Source organism: Trachurus trachurus (genome assembly GCF_905171665.1).
Source record: "Trachurus trachurus genome assembly, chromosome: 8".
Classification (NCBI taxonomy): Eukaryota; Metazoa; Chordata; class Actinopteri; order Carangiformes; family Carangidae; genus Trachurus; species Trachurus trachurus.
Genome location: NC_139905.1, coordinates 13,597,485 through 13,610,598, shown reverse-complemented (window position 1 = coordinate 13,610,598; position 13,114 = coordinate 13,597,485). Strand labels below are relative to the sequence as shown.

The 13,114-nt window shown below is 42.9% G+C and overlaps 2 protein-coding genes across 2 annotated transcripts; one reads left to right on the top strand and one right to left on the bottom strand.

The window, feature by feature from the left end:
* Positions 1–1,677: 1,677 nt before the first annotated feature.
* Positions 1,678–3,552, bottom strand: chchd5 (coiled-coil-helix-coiled-coil-helix domain containing 5). Its single transcript, XM_083976441.1, has 4 exons — positions 3,424–3,552; positions 3,078–3,218; positions 2,791–2,942; positions 1,678–2,585 (listed from the first exon to the last, which is right to left on the bottom strand). Coding segments are annotated over exons 1-4 (324 nt in total). The 5' UTR covers positions 3,426–3,552; the 3' UTR covers positions 1,678–2,556.
* Positions 3,553–3,881: 329 nt separating this feature from the next.
* On the top strand, positions 3,882–12,971 carry atp13a1 (ATPase 13A1). The gene is made up of 25 exons (XM_083976801.1): positions 3,882–4,362; positions 5,264–5,353; positions 5,665–5,928; positions 6,036–6,191; positions 6,346–6,415; positions 6,507–6,613; positions 7,167–7,296; positions 7,423–7,478; positions 7,625–7,751; positions 7,896–8,033; positions 8,158–8,278; positions 8,399–8,556; positions 8,842–9,017; positions 9,112–9,222; positions 9,322–9,447; positions 9,537–9,645; positions 9,835–10,028; positions 10,620–10,716; positions 10,811–10,992; positions 11,219–11,333; positions 11,444–11,640; positions 11,743–11,885; positions 12,010–12,121; positions 12,209–12,352; positions 12,447–12,971. Exons 1-25 carry the CDS (start codon positions 4,003–4,005, stop codon positions 12,555–12,557), a joined length of 3,594 nt encoding a protein of 1,197 aa, XP_083832927.1. The 5' UTR covers positions 3,882–4,002; the 3' UTR covers positions 12,558–12,971.
* Positions 12,972–13,114: the final 143 nt, after the last annotated feature.

The following is a 13,114-nucleotide window of genomic DNA, read 5'->3' as shown; positions in this document are numbered from 1 at the left end:
GAAGGTCTTACAAGCAGCTGAGGGTCTACATTGAATTAGTATATTGCATAACTTTTTTTGTGACGGGACTAGTGATTAATTGTTGTGCGTGAAAGACTGCAGCATATACAATACTGTATATGGATTGGAGTACAATTTTGCTCTCAGGTTAGTGTGTATGTTTATGTAACCTGAGCTGATGTAACTCAGGATATTGTGCTGAATAGGATTACAGTTTAAGTTGCCCAATGATCTCAAGAACGTAGACTGTAACGAGAAAGGAACTCTCAATGTAAAATTTATCATTTCAAACTACATTTAGTTTTTGATAATGCATGACAGGTATAATATGGACCAAAAAAGTAATTTTTTTTAGCATTTAGATAACATTACAGGGTCATTTGAAGAGCCTTACGCGGAAACAGGGTTGTGTAAGTTATTATTGCTTTAGCTTTCCCTTTCGTTATATCGTGTAATCACTAAGACGCAGTGCAGTAAATTACAACCAATAGATCTATAATGGCCAAAACATAGGACACTGGGTACATGATGATGTACTCCAAATGTAAATGTGAGTATGACTGTGTTACAGTTACTTGTTGTAGTCACTTTCTGTAATTATTTCTTTCTCAGACATCTCAAATTAGATGTTGTTAGTTAGATATTTTGTACATTCTTCTGTGATAATCAGCAAATATTTAAACTGTAGCATGCTATCTATATGTCACAAAGTAGGTCTAAAGAAAATAGCCTGCAAACTGAAGTTGGATAGCAAGTTTTCCCTGAAAGCATCAGGGCTCGACTCACAATGTGGTGCAGAATAAAATAGGATTAGGGCGATACCTGTTTTCATTTAGAAGCCTGTGATCGGCTACAGCTTGTGACATTCTTTCATGACATTATGTTTGACACTGATCACTGACTCATGGTATTTTTATAGTGATATTTTTGTGAATGTAACTTATTTGTGTGGTATTAGGCGAGATCCTATCTCACTATTTTTGTTCAGTGACTGCCAGGTGATGTGCTTTGAATGTAATGTTGCCGTATCTTCAATACAATCTGCGGTTTCATCTTTGGAGTGCGTTTAACTTTTTTTTTGTCCTAAATATGACAAATGATCACCTGCTCCTCTGGAATGAATGAATGAACCAATAATATTACACAGAGAAGAATGAATGCCCCCCCCCCCCCTCTCCCTCTCCACCATACCCCCTTCAGTGCTTTAATAATTGACCCTGAAAAAGTCTGTTCTGCTTAGTGGTCACAGGGCTCTTAACTCAACATCCTCCCTGTGTCTTTCTCAGTAGTCCCACTGATTAGAGGTTGACAGCCTCCTCCTTCTCCTTTCTTCCCAGACTCCCTATTTCCCAGTCATTGAGTAGTCAGGAGCGTTTGTGTAGGAGTGATGCATTCCAGTTTAATATTTGACTCTGACTCAGACCTGGAGAGCGCAAGAGCAGGAAGGACATGAGCATCGGAAAACAACAGAGTATGATCACATCAGTTGAGTAATTCAAGTCTGATACCAATTTTAATTAAATGGTTCAATAAAAACCCAAATAAGCCAAGTATCATGACAAGCAGTCATAGGTAGGCTATGTCAAAATAGACTAAATCTATGAAGGAAAATAAATGTGGACATAAAAACAGAAATTAATAGGTTAACTAAAAAAATGTAAATATATACTGTACATAAATACAACTGGAAATGTGCAGGCAAATAAATAAAGAGACACAGATACAAAGCTTTTACCCCACTGCTTTTGCTTTCCCTTTAGCATGTGAAGACAGTGGAGGCCGTGTGTACCATGTAGTTATAGCAGAAACCCAATGTACGCTACAATTATATCATGTCAGTAACCAGTGAAGTGTTTTTGTGGTGTGCTCTCACTCTGAACCACGGGTAAACAAAAGTCAAGGCAAACAAGACAAATGTTGAAAGCCAGAGCTGGCATTAGGGACAGAGCAGACATGCAAGAAGTGCCAACACACACATGTGAGCTGCAGCACTTCAGTGATGCAGATGCAATGCACATGCCACACTGTGTATTGCCCAAGACGACATTAACTTCCTGTTGTTCTGCTGAATTCACGTTTATAGAAACTGACTGCTCAGCTTGACTGGGAGAGCAACCAAAAGCCAGATTATTGGCAGTTTGGCGTTTCAAGGAATAGCAAAAGCAATATGGGAAAAGCAAAGGCAAAAACTATTATTTATCATTATTTTCTGTTTCATTTATTTAGCCCATGTTTAGTTTTCCACATTCATTTTCTTTCTTTTACAGATGTATTCTTCTCTTGGCACTCCAATGACTACTAGCTACTCAGTTATTTACACAGGTACATAACATGATTACAGCAATTAAATATTCGCCAACCCTCCAACTCACAGTGCTTGTGTAATCCCTAATATCTTATTGTTGAGGACAAATGCACATGATTGTATCCCAAAGGAAAACAGATGTCCTAACTGTCACTGTACGCACAGTAACATGGCTGGGGCACGTGAAACCAGCCCAACTGCGCTGCTGTGGAAACAGGTGTAATCTGAAGGTGATGGTAGGTGTTGGACCGCTACGATGGCTGAGGTACTGGAGTTGCATCTGCAAAACGAAAATGAATTTAAAAGCATGTTAACTCCATAGACTGTAAAAAATAGGTTAACTCACACAAAATGTGTTGTAGGGGACACATTTTCAAGATGTCCAAGACGTGTCAAATATTCCAGCATGCAGTAACCATGCTGTGTCATTAAAATACACCTCTGCCTCTTGGAGATAAGATTCACAAATTCCAGCGAGGACTTACCCACTCCACTGAGGTCCACTGTCTCAGCACAGCCCAGAAAGCGAGCCACATGTGGTGAGCAGGAGGCAGGGCTGCCCTGGTTTTCTCTCAGGCAGCGCTCAAAGTCTACAAACTCCTTCGAGCAGCCTTGTCTGATCTTCTGGATCACTGGGCTGTAAAAGAAAATATAGTATGAGGTTAGTTTTTTGTTTTTTTTCTCAGGGAAGGTGTGTGGATTTTAGGGTCACATGTATGGGAGTGGGTGCACACACAGGTGTTTTTTGTTTTGTTTTGTTTTTTGGACTTACTGTGATGATGTGCACTGTGCAACCTTCATCTTCAGGTCATAGCACTTTCCCTGCCATGTTGATGGGTGGGAAGCCACACATGACCCATACTCCTCCATTTCTTTATGGCAATACTTTGCCGTGATATCCATAGCAGCCTGCCTGGATGGTCAGAAAATAATGTAATTTAGTAGGTGAATAGAGCCAACTTGCTAAAACAAGCATAAACACTAAAGAAGATAATAGTGAGTGATGCCGCTTGATTGAGCGTTATAAATGGCTTTATTTACATTCTGTCTACTTCTGTCTGGACTATGGGATATATAGTAAATGCATTAATGATATGAGACATGCTTAAGATTCTTACATGTTGTCCCTTTACGCTTGTTCCAGTCGAAGACGGTGTTCAATCAAGGTTACAGTACTATCTCGGCATGCGGTGCCATTTCTGTGCAGCGACAACCGCGTTTATACCCGTTACCATCTGATTGGTTAAAAAACAAAACTGTGTAATACTTCTTTCATCCTACAGGTTCGGATTTCTGTCAATCTCACCACGTGGTTACGCCCCCACGATGACGACACATTTATTAAAGTGATAGCGGCAAAATCGCACAAATGAAGCATTTAATGACAAAGGTAGCTTGATATTTCATCGAATAGAGAATGTAGTTTACATATTGTGAGACGTTTATCCTGAAAAAAGTAGAATTAAACAGCGTCGGCGACGGTGGATTATACTTTTTGATTTTTGCGGTTCAGTCATTACGTGTCGTACGTGTTTACGTATGCGGAAGTTACGGTGAGAGAAACTAGCGATTCAGTAAACGGAGCTCCGAAGGCTGAACTGAGCGCCGCTCCGTGTGTACAATTGTATTTTTCACGATTACGGCACGACGGGGTGGCGGTGGATGATAGAGGGGGGCAGAGGAGCGAGCACAGTACAATGAACGACGCCAAGAAAGGGGAGAGTGTGGCTGCAGACGGGTTCCGAGGACCGGGAGAGCTGCAAATGGCCCCCTCTGTGAACCACAACCAGCATGACAGCGGCGGCGGCGCCGGCGACGAGCTGGTGAGCTCGGTGACGCTGTACAGGCGGAGGCCCCGGCTGCTCCACGGCACCATCCTCCCGTTCCTGGCGGTGCTCTACCCGGGCTGGCTGTACGGATGGTTAGGGGTCTACGGTGCTTCCGAGTATCCGGAGGCAGGCCTCCTGGCGCTGGCCGCAATCGGGATCGCGCACGTCCTCACAGCACTCTCTGGTTATTGGTCTGTGCACGCGCATTGTTGGCTCACTTGTTCCAAGGTAAACATCATTAATGACAACAATAACACTATAGATATCTGATATCTGCCGGTTTCCCCTCCGCCCTCTTACATATAGGACAGAAGCCAGGGACGGGTAAGGGATCATGCTCAGAGGCACTACAGCAGGGCAGGTGTTGGGCTTGACTGATGACATGATTTAAAGATGGTCTGTTTTGCCATAGTCCAGTCTTCAAACACAGTAATGGTTAAGTTGTCATCACAAGTCTGAATCAGCAAGGATAGTTGTCTGATTCAAGGGCGCTTTCAATCACCCCTACCCCACATTTGATCCTCGTTTTAAGTTTGGAAATCATCTCTAGAATGAGTTTATTTCATTTCATAGACTGTGGGTGAATGTCACATCTTCTGTCTGACAAGCAGGCTGTAAACACCTGTGTGACTTTCTTTTGACAATATACAGTGTCTGGAGAGCTGACATAGAAACAAAAATGTATTATGGAAACGTAAAGAACAATTCCTGATTACAAATATCGTTTTGCATTGTGAAATCCACCTGCTCAGTGTTGAGCTACAGTTTGTGCATGATATTGGAAGGTGAAACTGAAGGTGTCACTTTAAGATAGCATTATAGAGTATTTCACACGATCCCTGCTACTATCAGTGCTGGCATTGCACTTCTGAACTATATTTGGCACAGGAGAATCTAGATCCAACAAAAACATTGATAGAATTATTTCAGCCATTAATCAGGTGCAAATGTTACAGTCAAATATAAAGCTTATAGATCCTGTGTGTGCCTGAACATATTGATTTAGTAGCTATATGTTTGGATATGTCTATTTGCGAGGGACAGAGCTGCTGAGGCCCACGGCTGTACCAAAAATAACAGTGCCCTGCCACAGTGTGTGAATTTGTCACCTGCTCATTTTTATACACAGGAACCAGACCCGAACAAGGCTACGCTGGCAAAGGTCATACCCACCCCCAACAACGGCTCTGCTGAGCTGGTGGCACTACAGAGGGACCAGGTCAGTTCACACTGTTCACACACAGTACAAACCGATCACTGACTGGTGATCAGTTTGGCATGGCTGGAGTGTAAGCAAATAATAAAACTGTCATTATTTTCTATTAATGTTTGCGATAGAATATCTGGATAAACACCTCTCAGATAGTTAGAGGTGGAATTGGTTAGGTTAATTAATGTGTAATAATGTAATTTGCCCAAGGTATAAAGTCTATGAATAGATTCCTTTTCCACTATAAAAAACTATGAATGTGTCTTTCTTGAATGAATATCGTAATACATCTTTTTTCTTTTTGTGGTTTTGACCAACAGGATGAAAATGGGGAGGGGACTCTATGTTTTGAGTTTCAGAAGATCCGCTACATCTTTGACCACAGGGAGAAGAAATGTTTCCTTCCAATAGCATTTCCGCTCTGTCACCCATTGGGCTACTTTCAGTCCTGGCGTGGCTACCAGGAGGAATCTGAGCTCAGAGTTGCAGAGAAGCGCTATGGTACCAATCGGGCTGAGATGATGGTGCCGGATTTCCTGGAGCTCTTTAAAGAGAGGGCCACAGCTCCCTTTTTTGTTTTTCAGGTATGTGTATGAATGTATCTTTGCCATTTTACTGATTTTATTGCAAACATGTGTACAATTGTTGATTTCTATTGGTGTGATGCTATCTATTCTCTGACATCCACCAGGTGTTCTGTGTGGGGCTGTGGTGTCTGGATGAGTACTGGTACTACAGCGTTTTCACACTATTCATGCTGGTGGCATTCGAGGCCTCACTGGTCCAGCAGCAAATGAGGAATATGTCTGAGATTCGCCGCATGGGAAACAAACCCTACATGATCCAGGTAGGCTTGATCAAATGTAAAATTTAATTTATTTAGTATTAAAGTGACTAACAAACTCTCTGTTTACAGTTAACACTATTTTCTGTCTTAAAGCATCCTTACATCCTTACCTATCTTACCTAAAGCATCCATCCTTTTACCTATTTTCTGGTAGGTATATCGCAACAGGAAGTGGAGACCCATCTCAAGTGATGAGCTCGTCCCTGGTGACATTGTCTCAATAGGTAAATGTTCTGTCATTGGATATATTCTCACCACAAGCATCAGATTCATGCTGTTTGCATGTGCTTCACAAGTGTGCTCTGTCCTGTGCAGGACGGTCGCCCCAGGACAACTTGGTACCGTGTGATGTGCTGCTGCTTCGGGGTCGTTGCATTGTGGATGAGGCCATGTTGACTGGAGAGTCTGTGCCCCAGATGAAGGTGGGTGGCAAACTAATATACTGTATTCATAACACAATCAGTGTTTCCTCTATATTGAATGCTGTGATGGGGTGGAGTTGTTGGTATTTGTGTTCTGACCAGGACCAGCTTCCCTGCACTCAGCTGCAGAGGTGCCAGCTACCTCACCACTCTCGCCACTTTGCATGATACACTGCTATGTTGGCTTGGATTTTGGCATCCACTTCGGTCCATCTTTGGTTTTTGAGGGATTTATAACACTTGCTGGAACGCTTTTATTATGTTAGGGGAGGTGTTAAGACACACACATGATGAGACAGGAGAAACGTGATAGTAAAAGACAGTGAACACTCTCACACTGAGCTGAAACTAAAACTTGCCAATTAATTAGGTAAATGATACATTTTTTTAATTAAATTATTTTTATTTAATCCCCAGCCATAGCACCGGTAGGGTAAACACTGACTGTACAACAATGAGTGTATGGACTTTGGAGTGTAAGCCTTCATTATTCTAAATGGCATGGGATTATTGTGCAGTGTTGTAATAACTGCTGACAATATGGGGTGTGCAGGAGCCAATAGAGGACTTGGACCCAGAACGAGTCCTGGATCTTCAGATAGACTCTCGACTCCACGTGATCTCTGGTGGGACAAAAGTGGTCCAACACAGCCCCCCTTTAAAGGCCAGTGCTGGACTTAAACGTAAGAGCCAGTTACCGTCTTCATTTATCTTTCACCATTAATGTACTTTGGCAGTTGAAACAGTGAATCTGTAGTCCATCGATCACCCATCCTCGTGTGCTTAATTTTTTTTACCTTTATGTGCAGCTGTTGACAATGGCTGCGTGGCCTACGTACTGAGAACAGGATTCTACACCTCTCAGGTGAGGAAGTTGCTTAATGCATCTGTCTTACTGGCATAACATTGTGCATTTAATTCCTGGTTTGACAGCATTTCAGTATTGGGCTGGGCATGTTGCATTGAGTCAGCTCTTAAAGGTATTGATTGCACGTACAAACCTTCCTCCAGGGTAAACTATTACGGACCATCCTCTTCGGTGTGAAGAGAGTGACGGCAAACAACCTGGAGACTTTCATCTTCATCCTCTTCCTGCTTGTGTTTGCCATTGCTGCTGCTGTGTATGTGTGGGTGGAAGGTGAGGTGCAAAGAATCAACTCATTATGATTCAACTCTTTATTTAACACTCACATTATCCTAATCAAAGTGAAGATAATGGTGGGAGGTTGGGGCATAAGTTATATCTAATTGGTATCTTTGCTACTTTGTATTATACCCTCAGGGACCAAGGATGCCAGCAGGAACCGCTACAAGCTGTTTCTGGAGTGCACACTAATCCTAACCTCAGTGGTTCCACCAGAACTCCCCATAGAGCTTTCTCTGGCAGTTAACACGTCTCTTATCGCCTTGGCTAAACTTTGTAAGTCTGTTTGTAGCTCCTGTCCTGCACGTGCATAGAATATCTATCAAGAGACCTTGACAAAGCAGATTGGAACAACAGCGGTTCATTTGTATCTTCTCTCTTTTTTTTTTGTCCTACCTAGATGTGTTTTGTACAGAGCCCTTCAGGATACCATTTGCAGGGAAAGTGGAGGTCTGCTGTTTTGACAAAACGGGAACACTGACCAGTGACAGTCTGGTGGTACGAGGGGTAGCAGGCCTTAGGTATTTATTCTCAATGTTTTACTTTATTTGAAAAGCATAAAAACAAAAGCACACTGTCGTCGTATGCTGTAACTTTATAACAATTCAACATTTGCACTTTGTAATTTGCGTTTACGACAGAGAAGGAAAGGAGGTGATGCCAGTATCTGAAATCCCAGTTGAGACGCATCGGGTGGTGGCTACCTGTCACTCACTGGTCACTCTGGATGATGGACAGCTGGTCGGAGATCCCTTGGAGAAGGCCATGCTTACTGCTGCGGACTGGATTCTCACTAAAGGTACATGATCAAAACCTCTTCTGAACGCACAAGTGATGCAGCCTTCTAAACTTTGCATAGTGTGTTTCTGACAGTACAAACTTTCTGATCATCGCTGCTGGTGCAATTTAGCCTGATCCAAATGCTTCCCCTAACACGGGGAAGCATTTGCATTTTACTGTAGGTGTCGTAGAAAATGATTGAGGTTTCACTTTTGAATTGGGGATCATAATGCAAGTGGTTACCTTTGCTCTTCTGCTTAAATGTGCGTCTCCATGTCTCATTGCTTCTCATCTCTTCGACCAGATGAAAAGGTGTTCCCACGAGGCATCAAAACCCAGGGACTTAAAATCCACCAGCGTTTCCACTTTGCCAGCGCTCTGAAGAGGATGTCAGTCCTGGCCTCCTATGAGAAAATGGGCTCCACTGAACTCTGCTACATCTCAACTGTGAAAGGGGCTCCAGAGACACTTAGAGGAATGGTACATGCTGAGCCCATCCCTAATACATAACTCTGCTATTTTCTAGCCTTATCGAGAGCTATCTACTGGTGATCTAATCTGGCTGCGTTTGTAGTTTTCAGAATGTCCAGCAAGTTATGATGAAGTTCACAAGGAAATGTCTCGGGAAGGGGCGAGAGTGCTGGCCTTGGGTTACAAAGAGATCGGACACCTCAGTCATCAGCAGGTTCTTATTTAAGTTTACTCAAAAAACTGTCTGGTGGGGCTCGTCTTGCTTGTCAAAAAACTGATTTCCTTTCAAACTGGACATTTCTGTGTCACACAGGTCCGGGAGATGAGTCGTGATGCTCTGGAGTGTGACTTGCATTTTGCAGGGTTCATGGTTGTGTCCTGCCCCCTCAAGAGTGACAGCAAGGCTGTCATCAGAGAGATCCAGGAAGCATCTCATCATGTAAATAAACCGACTACACACGAGTGTGCACGCATATACGCAAACAGAAGGGTTTTTAAGACGGATGATTCCTCTCCTTCTGCTTTCAGGTGGTGATGATCACAGGCGACAACCCTCTAACAGCATGCCACGTAGCAAGAGAGCTGCACTTCATCCAAAAAGAACACACACTTATATTGCAGCCATGCCCCAATCAGAGTAAGTTAAGTCATCTTTTTTCAGAATTACATTTATTACACAAGCAAGCCAATAGAAAGCAGAAATAGAGGCTGTATCTAAGAGAAGGAAAGACTCTTTTAGTAATCCATCTGTAGAGGTTTTTCTGACTGATGATATCGATCAAATGCAGAATTATGTACCTGTATGTATCTCTACGTTGTTTTACAGGTGATTGGAGGTGGGAATCTATTGATGGCAGTGTGCATGAACCATTGCCTCCTCCCTCCGTTTCTTCATTTGTGCAACAGTTCGACTTGTGCGTAACAGGGGAGGGGCTGGCCAAACTGAGCTGTGATCCTCGGCTACTACACGCCCTCTTACCTCACATTCAAGTGTTTGCCCGTGTCAGTCCAAAACAGAAGGTAGGTCCTACAGCAGCACCTGCGTGTCCCCTAAAACTAGTAGTATTTCCTATTTACGTGAGTGGGAAAGTGTTCTCAGACTGTTGAACCCCACTGTATATATTTTGCTCTCTTTAAGGAATAGCTTGCTACCCAGTCGATAAGATCTCTCACCCTGAAGTTTGGCATTTTTCCCCCTCAAAGCTAGAGTTGAGTTTTTGGACATTTTTGCTGTCTATACCAGACATCAATGGCCATTGTCAGAGGTTGTGGTTTTTGTCAAAGAGCAAAGGCTTTTGTTCGCGAATAATACAGTGAGATCCATCATAGACAAAAGCAGGGTTCAGATGGATAGGAGTCTCTGTAGTCTACAATACAATGCAGCGAAAAGCCATGCATTTTAACTAGGGGATACCGCTCACTTTGTCTGACAGGTTTATTTCTCTTGGGGTTGTTGAGAGGCATTTTGGGAAATCTAGGGAATCAGTATCTTGAGTATGACAGATTGGTGGTACTTGATGTAACAATGTAAATGTCTCTAAGGGCGAGCTTAAAGGATGTCTTGGTATTGGAAGTGATTATCTCTAAAGATGGTTGTCTGTTGTGTTACAGGAATTTGTGATCACCAGTCTAAAGGGCCTGGGTTATGTAACACTGATGTGCGGCGATGGTACAAATGATGTTGGAGCTCTCAAACATGCCCACATAGGTAAAGTTTGTCAACCACCAAAACCTACTTAGTGTTGATCATGCCTGTGGATGACCGCAGCAGCAAACAGTGATGATGTTGTGTTTTTCCTCAGGTGTTGCCCTCTTAGCCAACGCCCCTGAGCGCATGCCTGATAAAAAGAAACGAGGAAGAGAGAAGGAGGCTGCCGCAGCAGAAGCTAGACCTTTACCACCTGTCACTTCAGGCAAACTGAGCTCCAGAGGATCCAGGCAGAGGGTGATGGCCCAGAGAGAAGAGCAGCTCGCAGCACAAAAGGTTTATATCTTCTTCCTTTCTGATTCTTGAGGGAACAGTTTACGAGGAACTTAAATTCTGTCTTTCTTGAAATTAACCTATTTTCATAGGACAACTGAACGCAGCAGGCTGTCTATTCACATTTTATTGTCCTCCTCTGACTGTTTCATGCAGAGTAAATGTGCCATTTCTTGAATAACACAGTTTATGTGCACTGGTCTAAATGTGAGGCTTCATTCTGTAACAGGAGAGAATCAGTCAAGTTTTACGGGAACTTGAAGAGGATCAAGTACAAGTAGTGAAGCTGGGTGATGCCTCCATCGCAGCCCCATTCACCTCCAAACTCTCCTCCATACAGTGCAGTGAGTAATGCATGTTTTTTCAGTTGCTCTCGAGTCTCAACACAGCTGGTAAAGAGTCAAAGATTAAGTCATTTTCTACTTCTGAAACATCATTTTGTCTTCATCCACAGTCTGCCATGTAATAAAGCAGGGCCGTTGCACTCTTGTGACAACACTCCAGATGTTTAAAATCCTCGCTCTCAATGCCCTAGTACTGGCCTACAGCCAGTCTGTACTCTACCTCGAGGGAGTCAAGTTCAGCGATTTCCAGGCGACCCTGCAGGGCCTGCTGTTGGCCGGATGCTTCCTCTTCATATCTAGGTCAAAGGTGAGGATTTATGTAGAAAAATACAGGCTCTATATGTCTTTACTGTGATGTGTTTCCTCTGATATCAACCCGACTAAGAATATTTTCTCTCCTCTAACACAGCCACTGAAAACATTGTCTCGAGAGCGGCCCCTACCCAACATCTTCAATCTTTATACGGTGTTGACTGTGCTGCTGCAGTTTGCTGTTCACTTCTGTAGTCTGGTGTACCTTTACAAAGAGGCACAAGGCAGAAGTCCACCGAGGTAAATCCTACTAACAGAGAAAGGGAGAATACTTTTTAAATGGTGTTTTCAGCTTCACAAGTTAAATATTTAAGTTCAAAAATAATAAAATATAATAACAATTCACTTCTGTTTTCTCTTGCAGGGAGGATCAGTTTGTAGATCTATATAAAGAGTTTGAACCCAGTCTAATTAACAGCACAGTGTATATAATGTCCATGGCCATGCAGATGGCCACCTTTGCCATTAACTACAAGGTACTTCTTCTTAAGGCCATTACAATTCATTACCTCTTATTCAGCACAGCACAACAAATTCACAGCATTTCTTATTGTGTGTGATAGGGTCACCCCTTCATGGAGTCACTCAGCGAGAATCGACCACTACTATGGAGTATCGCTTTGTCCGGTTTAGCGATTGTGGGACTACTTACCGGTTCCTCACCAGAATTCAATGAACAGTTTGCTCTTGTAGATATTCCAACTGAGGTGAGCAGACATTATTTTACGTCTACTACTTTGACTTTCTTCTAATAATGAAATACCCTGTGAGATAACTTGCCTTCTGTATACTTCATTGCAGTTCAAACTGATCATTGCTCAAGTTCTGGTGGTGGACTTTGTTGCTGCTCTGCTGGTGGACCGCGTCCTGCAGTTCCTGCTGGGCAAAGGAACTCTCCGGCTGCCTTCTTGAACTCAGTGCCAACAGCGACCGCTGCCCTTACCAACCAAACTGTAAAGGGAGAGATGAATTAGGATGAGGAAGACAATTAAAGCTGTTGTGACATACACACAGAACAGCTGAGACAGTCATGGCGAGCAGTACTACACACTCTGTGTATCCCGTCCTTTGTCCTGCTTTGACCCTCCTTAACCATCTGTGTTTCTGTATTTTCATCTGCTCTATTTCAATTCTCTTTCTGTTCCCTTTATGACTCTTAATTTTTTTCTACCCTTCTCTCTTTCTCTTCATCTGTCCCTCCCCACTGCTACAAAAGGCCATGAAGACAGCAGTATTGAGTGGCGTGTGAGACTGTGTGCCAGTCGGTGTGAAACATACAGGCACACAAAAGGGGCATTCTCTAAGAGAATTGCAAAAGTGTTTTTGAGTTTTTTGATTCCTCTCCTTGATTTTGTAAAAAGTGAAAAACATCTCTAACAGACTTATAAAGACTTACAGATAAAAATTATGAAGTCTGTCAAGTGTTTTTTCAAGTACAAGTGCTAATGTGTCTGCACATGGAAGGATGA